The sequence below is a fragment of the Anolis carolinensis genome, unplaced genomic scaffold (assembly GCF_035594765.1).
Source record: "Anolis carolinensis isolate JA03-04 unplaced genomic scaffold, rAnoCar3.1.pri scaffold_13, whole genome shotgun sequence".
NCBI classification, from domain to species: Eukaryota; Metazoa; Chordata; class Lepidosauria; order Squamata; family Dactyloidae; genus Anolis; species Anolis carolinensis.
Window position 1 is genome coordinate 14,397,925 of NW_026943824.1, and position 21,531 is coordinate 14,419,455.

Below are 21,531 nucleotides of genomic sequence, written 5' to 3' on the forward strand. Positions count from 1 at the left end.
TTAGAAATGGAGATGAGCACCAACCCCCAGAGTCAGACATGACTGGACTTAACGTCAGGGCAAACCTTTACCTTTACTAATACTATAATATATTGTATATACATGTAACATTAATAATATTATGATGTAATACAATATAATAATAATAATTCACTATTATAATTGTATATTCACATTACATGCAATATTACTAATAATATTGCAATATAGTCGTATAATATAATATATTGTATGTACATACCCTGAGTCCCCTTCGGGGTGAGAAGGGTGGGATATAAATATCGCTAATAAATAATAAATAACTTTATTTTTAAAAAAATTGTATTTATGTTTCTATTTATGTGTCTACTTCTGCAATATATTAGTGTTGTATGTATTGCAGCCAAATAAATTTCTTTTTATTCTATTTATTCTTGCCCTTCTGTTTCTATTTATGAACCCACCTTCTATGAAGATATATTAATACAAAGGACAGGGTTAGACATATTCAGCTGCGGGTGATTGCCTATAGTAATATAAAATAATAGTATTTCTGCCATGGAAATCATTTTATCTATCTATATATAAAAGGGTAAGGAAATTTCGGCCTAGGACAAAACAACAAAACTACACATCCCAGAAACACTAAACTTGGCAGCACAACCCCTCATCCATGCCTCTACATTCATACAACAAAAAGAAAAGAAAAATAAAGTCCTAATTAGAGGGAGAGGAATAATTGTTGTTATCCAATTGCTGCCAGTTAGAAGGCTAAGCTCCACCCACTTGGTCTCTTAGCAACCAACTCAGCCCAGGGGACAGGCAGAGTTAGGCCTCACTTAGACCTCTTCCACAGATTATCTTATTTTAACTGGATTATATGGCAGTGTAGACTCAAGGCCCTTCCACACAGCTATATAACCCATTTATAATGGACTTAATGTCAGGGGAAAACCTTTACCCTTTACCTTAACTACCACCAATTTCTCAATACAGTAGAGTCTCACTTATCCAACGTTCTGGATTATCAAACGCATTTTTGTAGTCAATGGTTTCAATACATTGTGATATTTTGGTGCTAAATTTGTAAATACAGTAATTACTACATAGCATTACTTTGTAATTAACTACTTTTTCTGATGAATTTGTTGCATAACATGATGTTTTGGTGCTTAATTTGTAAAATCATAACCTAATTTGATGTTTAATAGGCTTTTCCTTAATCCCTCCTTATTATCCAACATATTTGCTTATCCAACATTCTGCCGGCCCGTTTATGTTGGATAAGTGAGACTCTACTGTACTTTATTTCCCATACCACCATACTTCGCCACAGCAATGCGTGGCCGGGCACAGCTAGTTTTTATTATAACTTTTATTATTTCTGTTACTACCCAAAATGATACTGATTTTTACAAGGGACATTGAGAAATCGCCTGTAGGGCAGGCAGAATAAAAAGGAGAGCGGACCTGTTCGTTTACCGCACAGACAGTGGAACTCCCCGCCACAAGATACAGAGAAGCATGACTTTCGAAAGATGACGTTTTAATTGATAAATTCCAAACAATGCAACGGCGCAAAGGTGCAAACCTTGAACAACAAGGTAATTCTTAGCCAAGCCAGGACAAGGCATGTGTTCCCATTGGGTCCAGAGGAAATGTTTCAAATGAGCCCTGCTAATATCTGAAGGAAATGCACCCAAAACTTGAAGAGCAACAAACCCAAAGGAACGGGCACAGCAGGTGAATCCTCAGGCATGAGGCAGGTTGAGAGCATCACTGTAGAGGCACAGGCTGCCGTCATCCTTCCCGGCCAAGAGGCAGCCGTCCGCAGCCGACCACCGGACCAAAGACCACCTCCCTTCGGGTCTGGGGGCCAAGAGGGCTGTGCAGCGCCCCAGGAGCAGGTCCCACACCGCAATGGCCCCCGAGGTCAGCACCGCCGCCGCCGCGGAAGCGTCCCTCACCTCGCCTTCCAGGAACCTGGCCCCAAAAGACATGGTTCCCATCAGCAATCAAATATAAACATTGTGAGGGAAGGAAAAACAAAGGCCATGTGACTACCCAGCTGCAGAGAAAGGACACAGGAAGACACCTCCCCGTTTAGCCACCACAATTTGCGAGCCTTCCAGTGCAGTGGCCAAGGACCCAATGGAGCCATGGGTTCATTTCTTTTTTACAGCATTTATATTCCGCCCTTCCCACCCCGAAGGGGACTCAGGGCGGATCACATTACACATATAGGCAAACATTCAATGCCTTTTTAACATAGAACAAAGACAAACATAGGCTCCGAGCGGGCCTCGAACTCATGACCTCCTGGTCAGAGTGATTCATTGCAGCTGGTTGCAGCTAGCTTGCTCTCCCGCCTGCACCACAGCCCGGGCCCATACCACAGGCAAGGAGACACCCCCTGAACGTGAGGAAGTACTTACTGATTGTAAGAACCATTCAGCAGTGGAACTCACTGCCCTTGGAGTCTATTGGAGGCTTTTAAACAGAGGCTAAATGGCCATCTGTCAGGAGAGTTTTGATAGTGCTTTTCCTGCATAATAGCAGAAGGGGCTTGGACTGGATGTCCTTCGGGAGTATCTCCCAACTCTAGGATTCTATGACAGGCTGGATGATTATATGCGCTGTTGATTTTACTTATGTCTTTGTATTTATACTTGTGTATTGTTGTTTATACGCTTATACGCTCACAGAGTGCTTCTGTGAGCGGCCCTGAGTTCCTTAGGGGAGATGGTAGTGGGGTACAAATAAATATTTATTATTACTATTATATTTACTATTACAGTAGAGTCTCACTTATCCAAGGTTCTGGATTATCCAGTGCATTTTTGTAGTCAATGTTTTCAATACATTGTGATATTTTGGTGCTAAATTCGTAAATACAGTAATTACAACATAACATTACTGCACATTGAACTACTTTCTGTCAAATTTGTTGTATAACATGATGTTTTGGTGCTTAATTTGTAAAATCATAACCTAATTTGATGTTTAATAGGCTTCTCCTTCATCTCTCCTTATTATCCAACATATTCGCTTATCCAAGCTTCTGACAGCCCATTTAGCTTGGATAAGTGAGACTCTACTGTATAATTATTATTATCACAACAACATTGTATGACACAGAAAACAAGATGGATATGCTGGATTTCGTATCACAAAATCACAAGTCGAACACTTCCCAAGTGTCTAGGACTGTGTGATGTATTTTCGGATGATGCGCGCAGATCCCAGTCGGGTGGCCTTTTGCAGTTGGCAGATCATGATTTTGTCAATGCCTATTGTTTCCAAATGCCGGCTGAGATCTTTTGGCACAGCACCCAGTGTGCCAATCACCACCGGGGCCACCTGCACTGGTTTCTGCCAGCGTCTTTGAAGTTCAATCTTGAGGTCCTGATTATTATTATGGCGCCTCTGGTAGCTCAGTGTGTTAAAGCACTGAGCTGCTGAACTTGCAGACCGAAAGGTCACAGGTTCAAACCTGGGGAGCGAAGTGAGCGCCCGCTGTTAGCTCCAGCTTCTGCCAACCTAGCAGTTCAAAAACATGCCAATGTGAGCAGATCAATAGGTACCGCTTTGGCGAGAAGGTAATGGCGTTCCATGCAGTCATGCCAGTGGCCACATGACCTTGGAGGTGTCTATGGACAACACCAGCTCTTCGGCTTAGAAATGGAGATGAGCACCAACCCCCAGAGTCGGAAATGACTGGCCTTAACGTTAGGGGAAACCTTTACCTTTTCATTATTATAATATTTATTATTACAGTATATTTATATTTATTATTATATTTATTATTATGGGCATTATTGGATGGCCATTATTAATAGATGGCCATTATTATTATTATGGCCATCTATTGGAAGGGCTTGGGAGGGTGTCTTCCTGGCAGAAGGGGGTTGGACTGGATGGCCCTCTTTGGGGTCCCTTCCAACCCCAGGATTATATAATTATCATCATCATCATTGTTGATAATATTAATGATGAGAAGCGAATCTCCTCTGGAAGTTTGTAAACACAAGATGGGTGACCATCTGTTGGAAGGGCTTTGCTGATGCTTTTCCTGCCTAGCAGAAGGGGGTTGGATTGGATGGTCCTCTTTGGGGTCCCTCCCAACTCCACAATGTTAAGACTTGCCTTCCTCCGGAGCCCTGCGGGACAGACACAGCTGTCACCGTGGCGCTCCTTGCCGTCTTGGGGTTGAGGGCCACGATCCGGAAGGCAGGGACCTTTTCGGCCTGGCAGTCCTTGGCACGAGGGTGGCTTAGCACAACAAAGAGGAGGCCCTGGTGCCCAAGAACACACCCAAACAGGAGAGGTCAGTCAGTTCTGGAATGCCTGAATGCCAAAGGTCTCCCCCAACCCAAATGGCAAGGGACTACACTCCCAAAGACGTACCTCATCGGCATAGGCCCGGTGGCAGACGGACGCTGGGAAGGAGCAGCCAATGGGCATCTTCGTCAGCAGCTGCCCGGATGTCAAGTTCCTACAAAAAGAGAGACGCCTGCTTCCATTGTGCTCTGATTGTGTTTATAAGGCTGGACATCTATCTGTCGGGAGGGATTGGATGCCGTCTTCCTGCCTGGCAGAAAGGGGTTGAACTAGATGGCCTTTGGAAGTCCCTTCCAAATGCCTTTTTGCAGCAAAACGTACAACAATGAAGGATTGAAACTTTCTCTCTTCCAAACGTGGCACTGCTTCCTAACATTACAAATAGATACACTTATACCCAAACAATTCGGGTTGTCTCAAATGTGTAGCAGACTTTTCTGAAACATTAACATTTCCAGTAATGATTTCCTCTCTGAATTTTAAACAATTCAAAGACATGCTACTACTGAGTTACTATAAACTACTAGCTTTGCCCGGCCACGCGTTGCTGTGGCTTATGCTTTCAGAGTGTTGCTCTTTATTTACTGTCCTGATTTTAGAGATTATATTGTTCTGTATTATTATATCACAGTAATTATTACATATTATATTTTTAATCTTATATTATCTGCTTAGAACTGGATTATATGAGGCCCCTTCTTCACAGCTGTATAAAATGCACACTGAAGTGGATTATATGGCAGTGTGGAGTTAAGATAATCCAGTTCAAAGCAGATAATATAAGATTCTAAATGGGTTATATAGCTGTGTGGAAGGGCCTTGAGTCTACACTGCCATATAATCCAGTTCAAATCTGATAATCTGTATTTTATAGGCAGTGTGAAAGACGCCTAAATGAGGCCTAACTCTGCCTGTCCCCTGGGCTGAGTAGGTTGCTAGGAGACCAAGTGGGTGGAGCTTAGCCTTCTAACTGGCAGCAATTGGATAAAAACAATTATTCCTCTCCCTCTAATTAGGACTTTATTTTTCTTTTCTTTTTGTTGTATGAACGTAGAGGCATGGATGAGGTTTTGTGCTGCCAAGTTTAGTGTTTCTGGGATGTGTAGTTTTGTTGTTTTGTCCTAGGCCGAAATTTCATTACCCTTTTATATATATAGATAAACACACTATAAACAAGAGCTTCCAAGCAGCATTTAGGAGTTGTTTCAGCAATAATGTCAACATTGATTAAAATAATAACAACTTCCAAGTTGCATTTAGGAGTGTGTTTCATTCATCTTCACTTCAATCAAATAGTTCAATCCGGTGGAAGGAAAAGGACAGGAAATGCAGTTATATATATTTAAAACTGTTGCTTATGGACTATTAGTTAGATACACCTGCTAAGTTTTCCAATATACATTTTCAGAAAGCCAGCACTGCCTTTGAACCAAAATTGAATTTCAAGCAGTCTTACCAGATCACAAGGGAGTTCGTGGTTGTCATGCCAACCAGAGCCTCCTCCATCCCATCCACTTCGGCAAAAGCCAGCAGGGTCTCTTCAGGAGGCTTCAAAGCCCGTTTCTCGATGCTCCTGCAAAGCAATGAAGTGTTAATACTCAGCAGACAAAGCTAGAAGACGCCACGATCCTCATGCTAAAAAAAGTAAATGTAAAGGTTTTCCCATGACATTAAGTCCAGTCGTATCCTAAACATCTTGATGCTCATCTCTATATCTAAGCCGAAGAGCGGGTGTTGTCCATAGACACCTCCAAGGTCATGTAGCCGGAGTGACATTACATTTCCGCTGGAGCAGTACCTATTGAGCTATTCACGTTTGCATGTTTTCAAACATGCTAGGTTGGCAGAAGCTGGGGCTAACAGTGGAAGCTCACTCTGCTCCCTGGATTTGAACTGCCGACTTTTCGCTCAGCAAGTTCAGCAGCTCGGCGGTTTCACCCAATGCGTCACCGGTGGCTCTGTCTACAAAGGAGTGCAGCAAAGATCTCCCTGTAACTTTCACAGAATTTGTTATTGTTGTGTGACTTCAAGCCCTTTCTGCATATCCCAAGCTGAGAGTGTGTAATCTATCCAGGGTTACCAATGAGTTTCCACAAGTGAACAGGGATTCGAACCCTGGTTTCCCTCATTCAACACTCAAGCACCATACTGCTTTCTGTCCGCTTCTGTGGTGCGTTTTGCAGCCGTTCTGTGAGATGCTGGTCTTCCCACAAGAGCCGCAATCCAAAGACATCGTTTTGCAAGGTCTAAGGCAGGGGTCCCCAAACTAAGGCCCGGGGGCCGGATGCGGCCCATCAAAGCCATTTATCCGGCCCCCACGGCACAAGGGCATAAGGGGGTTGGGCTAAATGACCCAAGGGGTCTCTTCTTCTCTTACAACCCTTAATATTATTATTATTATTAACATTAAGGCTGGGTGGCCATCTGTCAGGGGTGCTTTGCTTGTGCTTTTGGTGCACAGAGGAAGAAGGGGGTTGGACTCAATGGCCCAAGAGGTCTCTTCCAACCCTCTTTTATTATTATTGCTGTTATTATTATTATTATTATTATTATTATTACAGTAGAGTCTCACTTATCCAACATTCACTTATCCAACGTTCTGGATTATCCAACGCATTTTTGTAGTCAACGTTTTCAATACATCGTGATATTTTGGTGCTATATTCGTAAATACAGTAATTACTGCATAGCATTAATGTGTAATGAATTACTTTTTCTGTCAAATTTGTTGTATAACATGATGTTTTGGTGCTTAATTTATAAAATCATAACATATTTTGATGTTTAATAGGCTTTTTCTTAATCTCTCCTTATTATCCAACATATTCGCTTATCCAACGTTCTGCCAGCCCATTTATGTTGGATAACTGAGACTCTACTGTATTAACATTGAGGCTGGGTGGCCATCTGTCAGGGGTGCTTTGCTTGTGTTTTCGGTGCATAAAGGCAGAAGGGGGTTGGACTCAATGGCCCAAAGGGTCTCTTCCAACCCTCTTTTTTATTATTATTATTGCTATTATTATTATTATTATTATTATTATTATTACATTGAAGCTGGGTGGCCATCTGTCAGGGGTGCTTTGCTTGTGCTTTTGGTGCACAAAGGCAGAAGGGGGTTGAACTCAATGGCCCAAGAGGTCTCTTCCAACCCTCTTTTTATTATTATTGCTGTTATTATAATAATAATAATTATTATTAACATTGAGGCTGGGTGGCCATCTGTCAGGGGTGCTTTGCTTGTGTTTTCGGTGCATAAAGGCAGAAGGGGATTGGACTCAATGGCCTATAGGGTCTCTTCCAATCCTCTTTTTTATTATTATTGCTGTTATTATTATTATTATTATTATTATTATTATTATTATTATTATTATTGCTTGGTGGCCAACTATAGTCCAATGGTCCGAAGGATTGTGAACTGGCCCACTGTCTAAAAAGTTTGGGGACCCCTGGTCTAAGGCCAAGTTCTCCTTGGGAAACCTGCAGAACGGCCCTCAAAACAGTCTCCTGGGCCTCACCTTCCCATCTCTGAGAAGGAGGCCACTTCCACCTCTTGCTCCCTGACGGAGCCGCAGCTCGTCACCAGCCTCCTCTTCCTCAGGCCAAGGACGGCTTTGATGTTTCCTGCTTTGACCACGGACTGCTTAACGGAGACGCCCTCCCCAGAATGAAACAGGAGCCTGGGAGGAAGAAGAGTCATGTCATCTGGAGGCAAGTGAGGCAGAGGTGTAGGTCCTGAGCCCATCCTTGGCCCAAAAGAGCCCAACATACCGTATCTCTGCAATCTCCAGGATGCCCAAAGCCACGCAAACCAGGCTGCGGACCCCAGGTAGAGGGACGATCTGAATAACCGAAACCTGGAAAGAAAAACAGGGTGGCAGAATGAGGAGTCAGTGGCAATGCCTCTTCCTCTCTGCAAATGTGTCTGGAAAAAGCTGGTGTTTTAATTGTGCTTTTCCTGCATGGCAGGGTGTTGGACTAGATGGCCCATGTGGTCTCTTCCAACTCTTATTATTCTACCTGCATGGACCGCTCCTACCTTGGTGAAGTGCCAGGTGTGGATGAGGGCCCAGTGCCCAGAGTCCAGGGGCCTCCAGAGAGAAACAGACCCCTCGCTGGCTGTCACGACACACAAAGCTGTGAAGCCGTCCACTTCCCACCAAACGGTACTCACGTCCACAAAGGAGGAGGAGGGACCGGCACAGCTCTGTCCAGGACAAGGAGAGAAGAAGAGGAATGAACCCTGTATCTCCAAACTCTTGCAAATAACACAGGCTCTTGGTGCTGGCCTACGTTTGCTGTCTTGGAGAAGGAAAGATGTCTAAACTCCTTGGGAGGCATTTTCAGCTCAAAACAGTATCCTGAGTATTTTATTTCCAACTGAACTTGCAGTTCCTAGGCAGCAAACATTCTCAGCCTTGCCCACCATAAGACCCCATCATACCAATCCATTCCTGCATCACCTTGTTTCCTCTTCTTACCTCGAGTCTTGAAGTCAACTGTAGGCGGCCTTCTCCAGGCATCTCTTCCGGTGCCGCTTCCTCCAGGCCCTGCTCCAGTCCTTCGTTCTGGGACAGAAAATTACAACCGATCAAAGGGTGAATTATGACAGATTCCTGCTTCGTTTTAAGCTCTGGGCATGAAGCGCTTTTCAAAAGGCCCAGCAGGAACCACATTTGTGCCTGAGCTGAGTAAACCCAACTGGCAATAGCACCCCTTTTTCATTGGCCACGTCAAGAAGAAGAATGAGGGAGGACTGGCCAGAAGACATACAGCAGCAGCTAAATCAACTGTCCCAATTGGAGATGCTTCATGTCTTCTGGCATGCCGACCCTGTCAATTTTGAACCATGTGTTTGGGATTTGCATTCTATTGCCACAGTATGTTACTCTGTGTACCCTGCATGTTGATAATATAATAATTATGCTTTATTTTTCTATCCCACCACCATCTCCCCGAAGGGACTCGGGGCGGCTAACATGGGGCCAAGCCCAAAACAGAGACAAAGTATAACAAGATTAAAACCAATATCAATAACTAAGAAACAATGATCACAACAATCAAATAAAATAAACAATTAAAACACAGCATACAATAAAACACATAGTGACCATACAAAATGAGGTAATAATACAAGCTATACAAAGAAAGGATTCCCTGAAATGCACAGGCAAGAGGCCACTATGAACTGATGGGCATTGGACTCACAAACTCTGAATATAGAGTTTTAAAATGTATGTGTGTTGATAACACATGGATTATATTTTGGTTTAATTACTGTTTTATAGTTTATATTATTGGATTACATTTCTAGTTATAGTGGCCTCTTGCCTGTGTAATAATACAAGCATCACAACTATGGATAAAACGGGGTTGGTCATATAAAAAGTACACAATTTCAAGGCCATATAATAAAGTGCATGGACAAATGATGGAGAGTTGCCTGGGATAGTGTGGAATAGGAGAGATTGAGGGAAGACACATCTGATGTTTCCGACTGAAGCAGCAAACAGGTGGTGTTCCCCTTCCTCTCTCTTACCTGTTTGAGATCCTCCAGAGATGCTCCAGCTGGTAATTGCCTTTCCCGGAGGCTCAGCACCTCCTCCTCCTCCTCCTCAGCCGGCAAACTGGTCCTGCGCTGTCCCTTTGTGCCACTTCTTGGGAAGGGGGATGAGGCCTCTCCCTTGGTGCCAGGCCTTCCTTGCGAAGGGGAAGCACAAAAGGCTTGGCTGGCAGGGAAAGATGGGGAGGCTGGAGTGGCCCCCAGGAAAGGGAAGGCTGGGCTGGGCAGCGAAGACAGCAGTGGGCCACTGGACGCCTCCAGGACCGGGGAGAGGAGCAGGTCGCTGGAGAGGCGCCTTGGGGCCAAGTGGGAAGCAAGTGGGGAGGCGGCGGAAACCTCTGGTGTGGCAGATATGGAAGTATCACTGAGATGCTCTCCTGCCGTTGAGCCTTCAGCCTTAGCAGCCAAACCCTTTGCCGCTGTCACAGCAGCACAGGCCTTGATCTTTTCTGATTTCAGGAGGCCAAATTCATCTTCCGGTAAACAGAAATCTTTCAGCGCTGGGATGGAAGGAGGCAGCCACTGGAGAAGGGAAGCCGCGCTGCTCTGGTTGCAAAGTGGGAGAACGCTGGAAGCCAAACTAAGTCTGATGGGGCTTACGGGAAGGCATCCACTTCTTTCTGTGAACAGGAAAGGAAAAATGGCACATGGAAAAGCCCAGCCTGAAGCATTTCTGGGGTGCGTGGATCCCAGATGTTCTTGCACTGCATCTCCCAGCACTTCCCCTTGTTGAGAAATCACCCTGGACTACTCAAGTCCAAATGTAGTTAGATATATGATAGAGTTAGATTGAGGGAATCCTTTCCCTGTTTCCAAAGCAGGCCTAGACAGGCTTTACTGTGTTTCACTCTATCCTGTTTACGTCACATCCCTTACTTTGAAGTTAGTAGAAATGTGAATCTCTAGGGACAGTAACTTCTCATTGGTCAGAATGTATTTTATGGCCCCAATAAACTGGACCATGAGGTCAGAACCATTTTGGTTCAGTCTTCTCCCTTTGTTCTTCAAGCTAACAAGAAGCATCCTGCCATCTCTCCTGGCAAGATGTAACTATGTAGATGTTTGTTATTTTTCCTTTCTTATTTTTCCTTAGAAACCAGTCTATAGTAATCTAGACAGCTCCCAAGCCTTTCTATCTACAATGGAGTTCATTTTACTTAAATAAATGTTTTTGAACTTTTATTGAGACTCTGCAGTCCATTGCAATCCTAAAGGCTTTTCTTGCTCGCCAGTGTAAGTAACTGTTGCATTTGAAAGCTTTGCTTTTGCTACTCTGCTGATTTTGGTGGAATCTCCCCCAGAGAGGATTAAATTGAGTCTAACCGCTCAGCGATTACCACAACACCCCTCACCACTGGCTATGTGGGTTTAGGGAACAGAGAGAAATTTTAATGTAATGAAATTAATTTAAATTGTAATGAACTGTAATCAGAAGTGTTTTATATATGTGTTTTATATTTGTAAGCCGCCCTGAATCCCCTTTGTGGGTGAGAAGGGCAGAGCAGAAAGGTTGTAATAAAATATATAAATAATAATATAAATTGTTGTTATTGAGAACATAGCTCAACAATATTTTTCTTGGTGCCTTAGGCTCATTCCTGGGATTCTTTTAGGCCCGTTCCTGGGATTCTTTGGGGCACTGATTCAGTAAATTACATTGGCTTGATCATATCAAGTCTAGGTAAAGGTTTTTCCCTGACGTTAAGTCCAGTCATGTCTGACTCTGGGGGTTGGTGCTCATCTCCATTTCTAAGCCAAAGAGCCAGTGTTGTCCGTAGACACCTCCAAGGTCATGTGGCCGGCATGACTGCATGGAGTGCCGTCAAGTCTGGTTTCTTATATACAGTAGAGTCTCACTTATCCAAGCTAAATGGGCCGGCAGAGCCTTGGATAAGCGAATATCTTGGAGAATAAGGAGGGATTAAGGAAAAGCCTATTAAACATCAAATTACGTTATGATTTTACAAATTAAGCACCAAAACATCATGTTATACAACAAATTTGACAATACGCAGTAATGTTATGTTGTAATTACTGTATTTACAAATTTAGCACCAAAATATCATGATATATTGAAAACATTGACTACAAAAATGCATTGGATAATCCAGAACCTTGGATAAGCGAGTCTTGGATAAGTGAGACTCTACTGTAGTGTTATCATGGTTTTCTATGGGCGAGCAGATGATATAGGTTCTGTATCTCAAAATCTAGAGCCGATAAAGGAATACCAGTGACACTTTGGGAACCAACAGGCCAAATTTGTGGATGAATGGCTCAAGTATTTTGTATTATTTTAAATCTGTTTTTAATTGCTTATGTTTTATTCTTTTGTATTGCTGTATATTGGCATTGAATTCTGCCAGTTTTTTAAGCTGCCCTGACTCCCTTCGGGTGAGAAGGGCAGGATAGAAATGATAGAAATAAATAAATAATACACACAGAAAAAAGGGCTAACCTGTTAGGTACCAAAATGTGGATTGGCGAGTGCAGGAACAGCAATAGTAGTGACATTCCTATCCTAGCTTCTCCCCAGTTTAATAATAATAATAATAATAATAATAATAATAATCTTTATTTTTATACCCCGCCCCATCTCCCCGAAGGGACTCAGGGCGGCTTACATGGGGCCTTGCCCGATATAACAGTATAATAACAATAACAGAACAATAACACAATTATCCCAACAATAAAAACATCAGCATCAATAAAACAGTCATTAAAATCAACATGCAGCATAAAATGTTAAAAACAGGAGACCAATTCATAGACCTAGGCCAAAGTGCAGAATATTCCGAAATGGGGAGAGGTAGTTTCACAGCTAAAATGGACAATGAAGTGCAATGTAATACAGTAGAGTCTCACTTATCCAAGCTAAACGGGCCGGCAGAAGCTTGGATAAGCGAATATCTTGGATAATAAGGAGGGATTAAGGAAAAGCCTATTAAACATCAAATTAGGTTATGATTTTACAAATTAAGCACCAAAACTTCATGTTATACAACAAATTTGACAGAAAAAGTAGTTCAATACACAGTCATGCTATGTAGTAATTACTGTATTTACGAATTTAGCACCAAAATATCATGATATATTTAAAACATTGACTACAAAAATGGCTTGGATTATCCAGAGGCTTGGATAAGCGAGGCTTGGATAAGTGAGACTCTACTGTACCAATAACAGAGAAAAATAATAAATGTACCATATATTCTCGAGTATAAGCTGACCCAAATATAAGCCAACCAGGACCTTCACCCGAGTATAAGCCGAGGGGGGGGGGGTTCAGTCTTTAAAAAAGGGCTGAAAAACTAGGCTTATACTCGAGTATATACAGTAATACACACAGAAAAAAGGGCTAACCTGTTAGGCACCAAAATGTGGATTGGCGAGTGCAAAAACAGCAATAGTAGTGACATTCCTATCCCAAATTTTATCCAGTTTACAAAACAGGTGCCACTTAAAAATATCACACAAAAACTAATTGAATTAAGAGCAGTTCTGTTTTGAAGCACTTTTAATTTCATTGACAGTTTGGGAAGACATACCTGGAGGGGGTTCTCTCTCCTTCCATGGCAGGGGAGGTCTCTCCTGGTCTTCGTCTTTCTGAAAACCGGGGCCAGGCTCAGCTTCTGGGGCCGCAGGTGAGTCAAGGGGCGTTTGGAACTCAGCCTTGTGGCCCCTGCCCTCTCGAGGCTCCTTCCGCCAGGCTCCTAAATGACCACCAGCACTTACAGGGGACCCTGTGGTCTTGTCCTCACCTTGTTCCTCTCCTTGATGTTCCCTGGAGATGGGAGAAGCGCCTACCCTCTTTGAGTCTTGCGAGGGGGCAGAGGGGGTCAGCCAGCGATCCCTCTTCCTCGGCCTCCCCTTCCTCCTGGTCTGAAGACACCTCTCAGCCAGGCCTCCATTGGAAGAAACCGCAGGAGATAATACTCTATTATTGGTATTTGGTTGGCCAGGGATTTCTGCTGCCTTTTGGGAGGACAAAACCGCCTTCCGTGAGACTTTCTGCCCTTTCCTGCTCCTCCCCAGCTGGCTCTGGATGACGGCCTCCACGTTGACTTCCGTCTGGCGGCTGGACATGCGACGGGTGGTCCTCACGTAATACTCCACCGGGAAGAGGAGACCCTCAACCATTGTGCAAAAGCTCAGCGCCGTTGGAGGCACCTCCTCCTCCTGGAGGGAAGAGTCGAGGTCAAGCGGTCCCTCTATGTGCTTCTCCTGCAGTGTTTTGGTGGGAGGCTCCTCTTTGAAGAAGTGTGAGGCCTGTGGTTCCTGTTCTGACCTCCCTTCTTCCTGGGTGTCATGTCTTCCTATTGAGTCTGTAAATCTTCCCAGAGTTGGGTCTTCTTCTCTTGATGGTTTGTGACCCCCTTCCGTTGGCTCAGTTTCCTTCACGACACTGTCTTCTTGAGGCAAGGTCTTCTCTCCAGCTCTGTCTTTGGAGGGCACATGGCTAATGCAAGATGGGGGCGAAGGAAGTGGTTGGGAATAACTAGGAAAGACGGTTTCTTGGGCACATTCTGGCCGCAACAACAAAGGGGTTGAGTCACAGCTGCTTCCATCCGTTGCAGCCGCTGACCACTTTGGCACATCTTCCCAAACACTACTGATTCTCTTCCGCTCAAAGACGGGTGATTGAGAGCCCACAAGGCCAGCCCAGGCTGACCTCTGCTCCTTTGGGCTCCCGCCATCTCCCCAAAGGGCCTCAGGGGCAGGTCCTGCTCTCTTTTCCAAAGGCAAGGTTATCCTTCGTCGTGCCCTGGTCCTACCCCTGGAGAGAGGGGCCTCTTTCTTCTCAGATCCAAAGAGGACCTCTCTATAGTCCTGCTTCGTACTTTTGGAGGCCGGAGACAAAGGCAGCAAGGTGTCTTCCGGGACAAAAACCTCGGGATCAGGCCTAAAGGACACTGAAGCCGGTTTCGTTGGAGAGGTCCCAACAGAAGCTGCCAAAGCCCCTGCGCCGATGGCAGATCCTGTAAATCAAAACACAAGAAAACTATGTTTACCATCAGAGAAATGCAACAGCCCTAAGGTACATTTTGCTCCACTCCTGACAACAATAAAATCCTTCAATAATAATGTCTCTTTACAGAATATGTTATTGAACCTCTTAAAGACAACCAGAGATACTCCAGTTAAGGACAATGTGCTAAGACACAGATACGAGCCACAAGGAGAGGCAGGTAATACTATTATTATTATTGACACAAAGACACAGTATGACACAGCAAACGAGACATATATGCTGGATTTCATATCACAAAGTCACATTATTATTATTATTATTATTATTATTATTATTATTATTATTATTAACAACTCTGGTTTAGGGCAACATGTTGAGACATAGATACAGATATGAGCTACAAAGCGAGGCAGGTAAGAAATTTATTGTCATTATTATTATTATGTTTATTAACAACTCTGGTTAAGGACAACATGTTGACACACAGATACAAGCCGCAAGGAGAAGGAGGCAAAATATTTATTACTTATTATTATTATTATTAATTCTAGTTAAGGGAAACATGTTGAGATACAGATTCAGATACAAGCCACAAGGAGAGGCAGGAAAGAAATATATTATCGTTACATTATTATTGTAGTTATTAACAACTCTGGTTAAGGACAACGTGTTGACACACAAATACGAGCTGCAAGGAGAAGGCGGCAAAACATTTATTACTTATTATTATTAACTCTGGTTAAGGGAATCATGTTGAGATACAAATTCAGATACAAGCCGCAAGGAAAGGCAGGAAAGAAATATATTATCATTATACTTATTATTATAATTATTAACTCTGGTTAAAGACAACATGTTGACGCACAGATATGAGAAGCTGAGAGAGGCAGTAAATACATTTATTATTATTATTATTATTATTATTATTATTATTATTATTACCATTAACTTTGGTTAAGGGCAACATATTGAGACAAACACAAGCCACAAAGAGAGGCAAATAATAAATGTATTATTATTATTATTATTATTATTATTATTATTATTATTATTAACTCTGGTTAAAGACAACATGTTGAGACACAGACACAAGCCACAAGGAGAGATAATAAATGTACTATTGTTATTGCAACTTGCAGCTCCTCAAGTTGGTCTTGACATGGAAAAAAAAGTGTTATTAGGTTGCTGTGAGTTTTCCAGGCTGTATGGCCATGTTTCAGAAGCATTCCCTCCTGACATTTCGCCCACATCTATGTCAGGCATCCTCAGAGGTTTCGAGGTCTGTTGGGAATTATTATTATTATTATTATTATTATTATTATTATTATTATTATTATTATTATTATTATTATTATTATCATCATCTCTGGTTAAGGGCAACATATTGCACAGATACAAGCCACAAGGAGAGGATAAGGATAAGATGGTGATGATGATGATGATGATGATGATTCTGGCAGACAAGCGCACACTTCTGCCTTCAGATACTCACCTGAACAGTCCTCCTCATTCTTTTCTTGTCGAAGCAAGAGGTTTTGCTCAGCTACAGTCCTCTTGACGTAGGTTTTCACCCTCTCAGCTCTCTCTGCGCGCTGTGAAGACAAAAGCAGTGTTGGAAAGAGCAGAGATTTCCACAATTTCATCAGGTTTGCAGGGCCGTTGTCGGCATCATGAGGCCTGAATGCCTGCAAAAAAACAACACAGGGCGAAGCCCAGGTCTCACCTGCAAACGGTGGAAGGTCCTCCTATATTCTCTTTTCAACAAGGCCAGCTTCTCCTTCAGCTGAAAGGCAAAGACATGGGAGACGGTCATCCCCAAACACTTTATTTATTTATTTACTACATTTATATCCCGCTCTTCTCACCCCGAAGGGGGTTCAGAGCGGCTTACAAATCAAATGAACATACACTATATTATTAGCATAGCATAATATAAGCATTAAATTACTATATTGTACTATATCATTATATCAGGGGTCATCAAACTAAGGCCCGGGGGCCAGATGCGGCCCTCCAAGGTCATTTACCTGGCCCCCGCCCTCATTTATAATATAATATTTTTATATCAGTTTTAATAATATAATATATTATATATACATATGATATTGATAATATTATCATGTTATACAATGTAATACTAATAACAATACCATATAATATTAATTACATGTTATATCTATATATATAAAAGAGTGATGGCATCACGGCAGCGGACAAAACAACAAAAGTAAACACCCCACAACCTTGAAAATTGACAGCACAACCCCTCATCCATGCCTCTAGGTTGATACAACAAAAAGAAAAGAAAAATAAAGTCCTAATTAGAGGGAGAGGAATAATTGTTTTTATCCAATTGCTGCCAGTTAGAAGGCTAAGCTCCACCCACTTGGTCTCCTAGCAACCCACTCAGCCCAGGGGACCCTTTACCTTAACTACCACCAATTCCTCAATACTTTATTTCCCATACCACCATACTTCGCCACAGCAACGCGTGGCCAGGCACAGCTAGTATTACATATAATATTACAGTATAGTGGTATAGTTCAATGTAGTAATATATAATGCTAATATTGTGCTATGCTAATATATTGTATGTACATACAGCTGCTCTGACTTCACCTTCGGGGTGAGAAGGGTGGTATATAAATGTAGTAAATAAATGTAGTAAATGAATAAATAAATAATTTTAGACTTAGGCTCGCCCACTTGACTTGAAGGCACACAACAACAACAACAACAACAACAACAATCCTAATTAACTTGACTATCTCATTGGCCTGATAGGTTTATGTTGGTTAAAATTGTTTTCATTTTAAAATATTTCATTGTTCTTTCATTGTTGTTGTTTTGCACTACAAATAAGACATGTGCAGTGTGCATAGGGATTTGTTCGTATTTCTTTTTCAAATGATAACTTGGCCCCTCAACAGTCTGAAGGATTGTGGACCGGCCCCCTGCTTAAAAAGTTTGAGGACCCCTGCATTATATGGTAATATTATTAGTAATATTACATTTAATATAGAATATATAATGAATATTATTATATTGTATTATTAGTAGTATAATATTGTATTCCATCATAATATTATTATCAATATTATATGTATATACAATATATTATATATTTATAAATTATATATATATATGTATATAAAATTAGCAATGGAGATGTGGGCTTAAGCGACTGAGGGGGAAAAGCAAAGGGCCTGAGGCTGTTAGGAACGGTGGGAGTTGGAGTCCAAAACACCTGGAGGGCCCAAGTTGACCCATGCCTGACCTATAGGATAATAAAATAACATTATATCAGGGGTCCCCAAACTAAGGCCCGGGGGCCGGATGCGGCCCTCCAAGGTCATTTACCTGGCCCTGCCCTCATTTATAATATAATATTTTTATATCAGTTTTAATAATATAATATATTGTATATACATATGATATTGATAATAATATTATCATTTTATACAATATAATACTAATAATAATACCATATAACAATATTGATTATATGTTATATATTACATATATTACAGTATAGTGGTATAGTTCAATATAGTAATATATAATGCTAATATTGTGCTATGCTAATAATATAATATATTGTATGTACATACAGCTGCTCTGACTTCCCTTCGGGGTGAGAAGGGTGGGATATAAATGTAGTAAATAAATGTAGTAAATGAATAAATAAATAACTTTGGACTTAGGCTCGCCCAAAGTCTGAAATGACTTGAAGACACACAACAACAACAATCCTAATTAACCTGACTATCTCATTGGCCAGAAGCAGGCCCACACTTTCTATTGAAATCCTGATAGGTTTATGTTGGTTAAAATTATTTTCATTTTTAAATATTGTATTGGTCTTTCATTGTTATTGTTGTTGTTTTGCACTACAAATAAGATATGTGCAGTGTGCATAGGAATTTGTTCATTTTTTTTTCCAAATGATAATTCGGCCCCTCAACAGTCTGCTTTAAAAGTTTGAGGACCCCTGCATTATATAATAAAATAAAAAATATATGCACAGACACACATATAAATTAATGATATATATATATATATATATATATATATATATATATATATATATATATATATATATATAACACAACACTTATGCCTGGCAGATATTATTATTATTATTATTATTATTATTATTTTATTATGACACAGCAAACAAGATAGACATGCTGGATTTCATATCACAAAATCACAAGTCGAACACTTCCCAAGTGTCTAGGACTGTGTGATGTATTTTCGGATGATGCGCGCAGATCCCAGCAGGGTGGCCTTTTGCAGCTGGCAGATCATAATTTTGTCAATGTCTATTGTTTCCAAATTATTATTATTATTATTATTACTATTATTATTATTATTTTATGGTACTAATACAATAACACAATAATTTAATATATTATTATTATTATTATTATTATTATTATTATTATTATTATTATTATTATTATTATTATTATTATGGTATTATAAAATAGTATAATAATCTTCAGGCCCTCCTGTTCTTCTTTCCTACCTACCTGGGCCTTCTGCTGCAAGTCCAAGCCTTTGCCCTGAGCAGACTCCATTCATTCAACGTTTCCCGCCAGATCTTCTCGTCAGGACGCCCCGCCCCTTAGCAACCGCGCCTGCGCACTTCCCGGCACAGTGGTGGAGCCGGGCTGGTCGACTGGGCGGTCCTGATTGGCCGGTCGGGAGGCGGGCGTTCCAGAACGACGGTTTCCGATTGGTGGAGGAGAAAGAGCAATCCCATGCCCAAGCTCTGATTGAAATCCAAGAATTTCAACTTTTGAAACGACTTTTGAATCAATGCCACTTGGATTGACTTTTGGGTGGCAGGAATGAGTTTATATTTATAACGATATTTATATTGTTGTATATTATTATTATTATTATTATTATTAATCTATTATATCCAACTATATCTATATGCATGTGTAGATATAGATACACACACATTTATATAATGTATTAATATTGTATTATAATATTATACTGTTATTATACTGTTTCATTATACTATAATAATAATATATTATGGATTTACATATCCATCTGCCCGGCTTAGTGTTGTTGTATATTATTATTATCATTAATCTATTATATCTATATCTATTAGGGTGATTAACTGAAACATTAATGCTAGCTTCCAACTGACAAAAGACTCTTGTCACACCCTGGACTCTCCACAGATATATATATTTTCCTTTCCTTGCCTAGTTTATCCATGCATCACAACCTCAGAGGATGCCTGCCATAGATGTGGGCGAAACGTCAGGAGAGAATACTGCTGGAACATGGCCACACAGCCCGAAAGACATACAACAACCCGATATAAAAATAAATTATATATATGTATCTATATCTATACGCACATAATTATATAGATAGATACATAGATAATTAATGATGTTGATAATAATAATTAAAAAAAGACATTTACGCCTTTATTATTGTTATGATTAGTATAGGAAGTATGATCATTATATAATAGTATAGTAAAGGTAAAGATTTCCCCCTGATGTTAAGTCCAGTCATGTCTGACTCTGGGGGTTGGCGCTCATCTCCATTTCTAAGCCAAAGAGCCGGCATTGTCCGTAGACACCTCCAAGGTCATGTGGCCGGCATGACGGCATAGAGCGCCCTTACCTTCCCGCCGGAGCAGTACCTATTGATCTACTCACATTAGCATGTTTTCAAACTGCTAGGTTGGCAGGAGCTGGGGCTAACAACAGGTGCTCATTCCACTCCCAGGATTTGAACCTGGGACCTTTCGGTCTGCAAGTTCAGCAGCTCAGTGCTTTAACACATTGCGCCACCACCAGGGGCCCCATATAATAGTATAATAATATATTATTATTTGATACACAACGAGATCAGTACACAGCAAACAAGATCACTATGCTGGCTGTTGTATTGGATCACACGTTGGCCACTTCCCCAAGTGTTTAGGACTATGTGATGCATCACGAATAATGCATCCAGATCCAAGTAGGGTGGCCTTTTGCAGCTGACAGATAGTAATTTTGTCAGCACTGATTGTGTTCAAGTGCAGGCCAAGGCCTTTAGGCACTGCACCCAGTGTGCCGATCACCACTGGGACCACCTTAATTGGCTTGTGCCAGAGTCTTTGCAGCTCGATCTTTAAATCCTCATATTGTGTAAGCTTTTCCAGTCGCTTCCCTTCAATTCTGCTGTCATGTGGGATTGCAGCATCGATGATCCATATTTTGCTTTATTATTTTTACTAGCTGTTTGTGAGCCAAAGCATGTCTCAGGTGTGACAGGTGTGTGATTGTTGATATGTGAAGACCTTAAAACCCAGTGATCCCGGCCATGAAAGCCTTCGACAACACATATTTTTATATTATTATATTACAGTAGAGTCTCACTAATCCAAGCCTCGCTTATCCAAGCCTCTGGATAATCCAAGCCATTTTTGTAGTCAATGTTTTCAATATATCGTGATATTTTGGTGCTAAATTCGTAAATACAGTAATTACAACATAACATGATTGCGTATTGAACTGCTTTTTCTGTCAAATTTGTTGTATAACATGAAGTTTTGGTGCTTAATTTGTAAAATCATAACCTAATTTGATGTTTAATAGGCTTTTCCTTAATCTCTCTTTATTATCCAAGATATTCGCTTATCCAAGCTTCT

General features: G+C 41.3%; 1 protein-coding gene across 2 annotated transcripts; it reads right to left on the reverse strand.

Moving 5' to 3' along the window:
- Positions 1-1,508: 1,508 nt before the first annotated feature.
- palb2 (partner and localizer of BRCA2) lies at positions 1,509-19,521 on the reverse strand. 2 transcript variants are annotated; one of them, XM_062964364.1, is made up of 13 exons: positions 19,388-19,518; positions 16,576-16,635; positions 16,345-16,444; positions 13,429-14,859; positions 9,857-10,500; positions 8,799-8,885; positions 8,357-8,524; positions 8,089-8,174; positions 7,836-7,997; positions 5,777-5,893; positions 4,387-4,474; positions 4,126-4,274; positions 1,509-1,962 (listed from the first exon to the last, which is right to left on the reverse strand). In XM_062964364.1, the coding sequence occupies exons 1-13, from the start codon at positions 19,433-19,435 to the stop codon at positions 1,731-1,733; spliced, it is 3,372 nt and encodes a 1,123-aa protein (XP_062820434.1). In that variant the 5' UTR covers positions 19,436-19,518; the 3' UTR covers positions 1,509-1,730. The 2 variants fall into 2 exon arrangements, with proteins under 2 accessions (XP_062820434.1, XP_062820435.1); XM_062964365.1 differs by lacking the exons at positions 1,509-1,962; positions 4,126-4,274 and having other exon boundaries at positions 4,448-4,570; positions 19,388-19,521.
- Between the last annotated feature and the right edge of the window lie 2,010 nt (positions 19,522-21,531).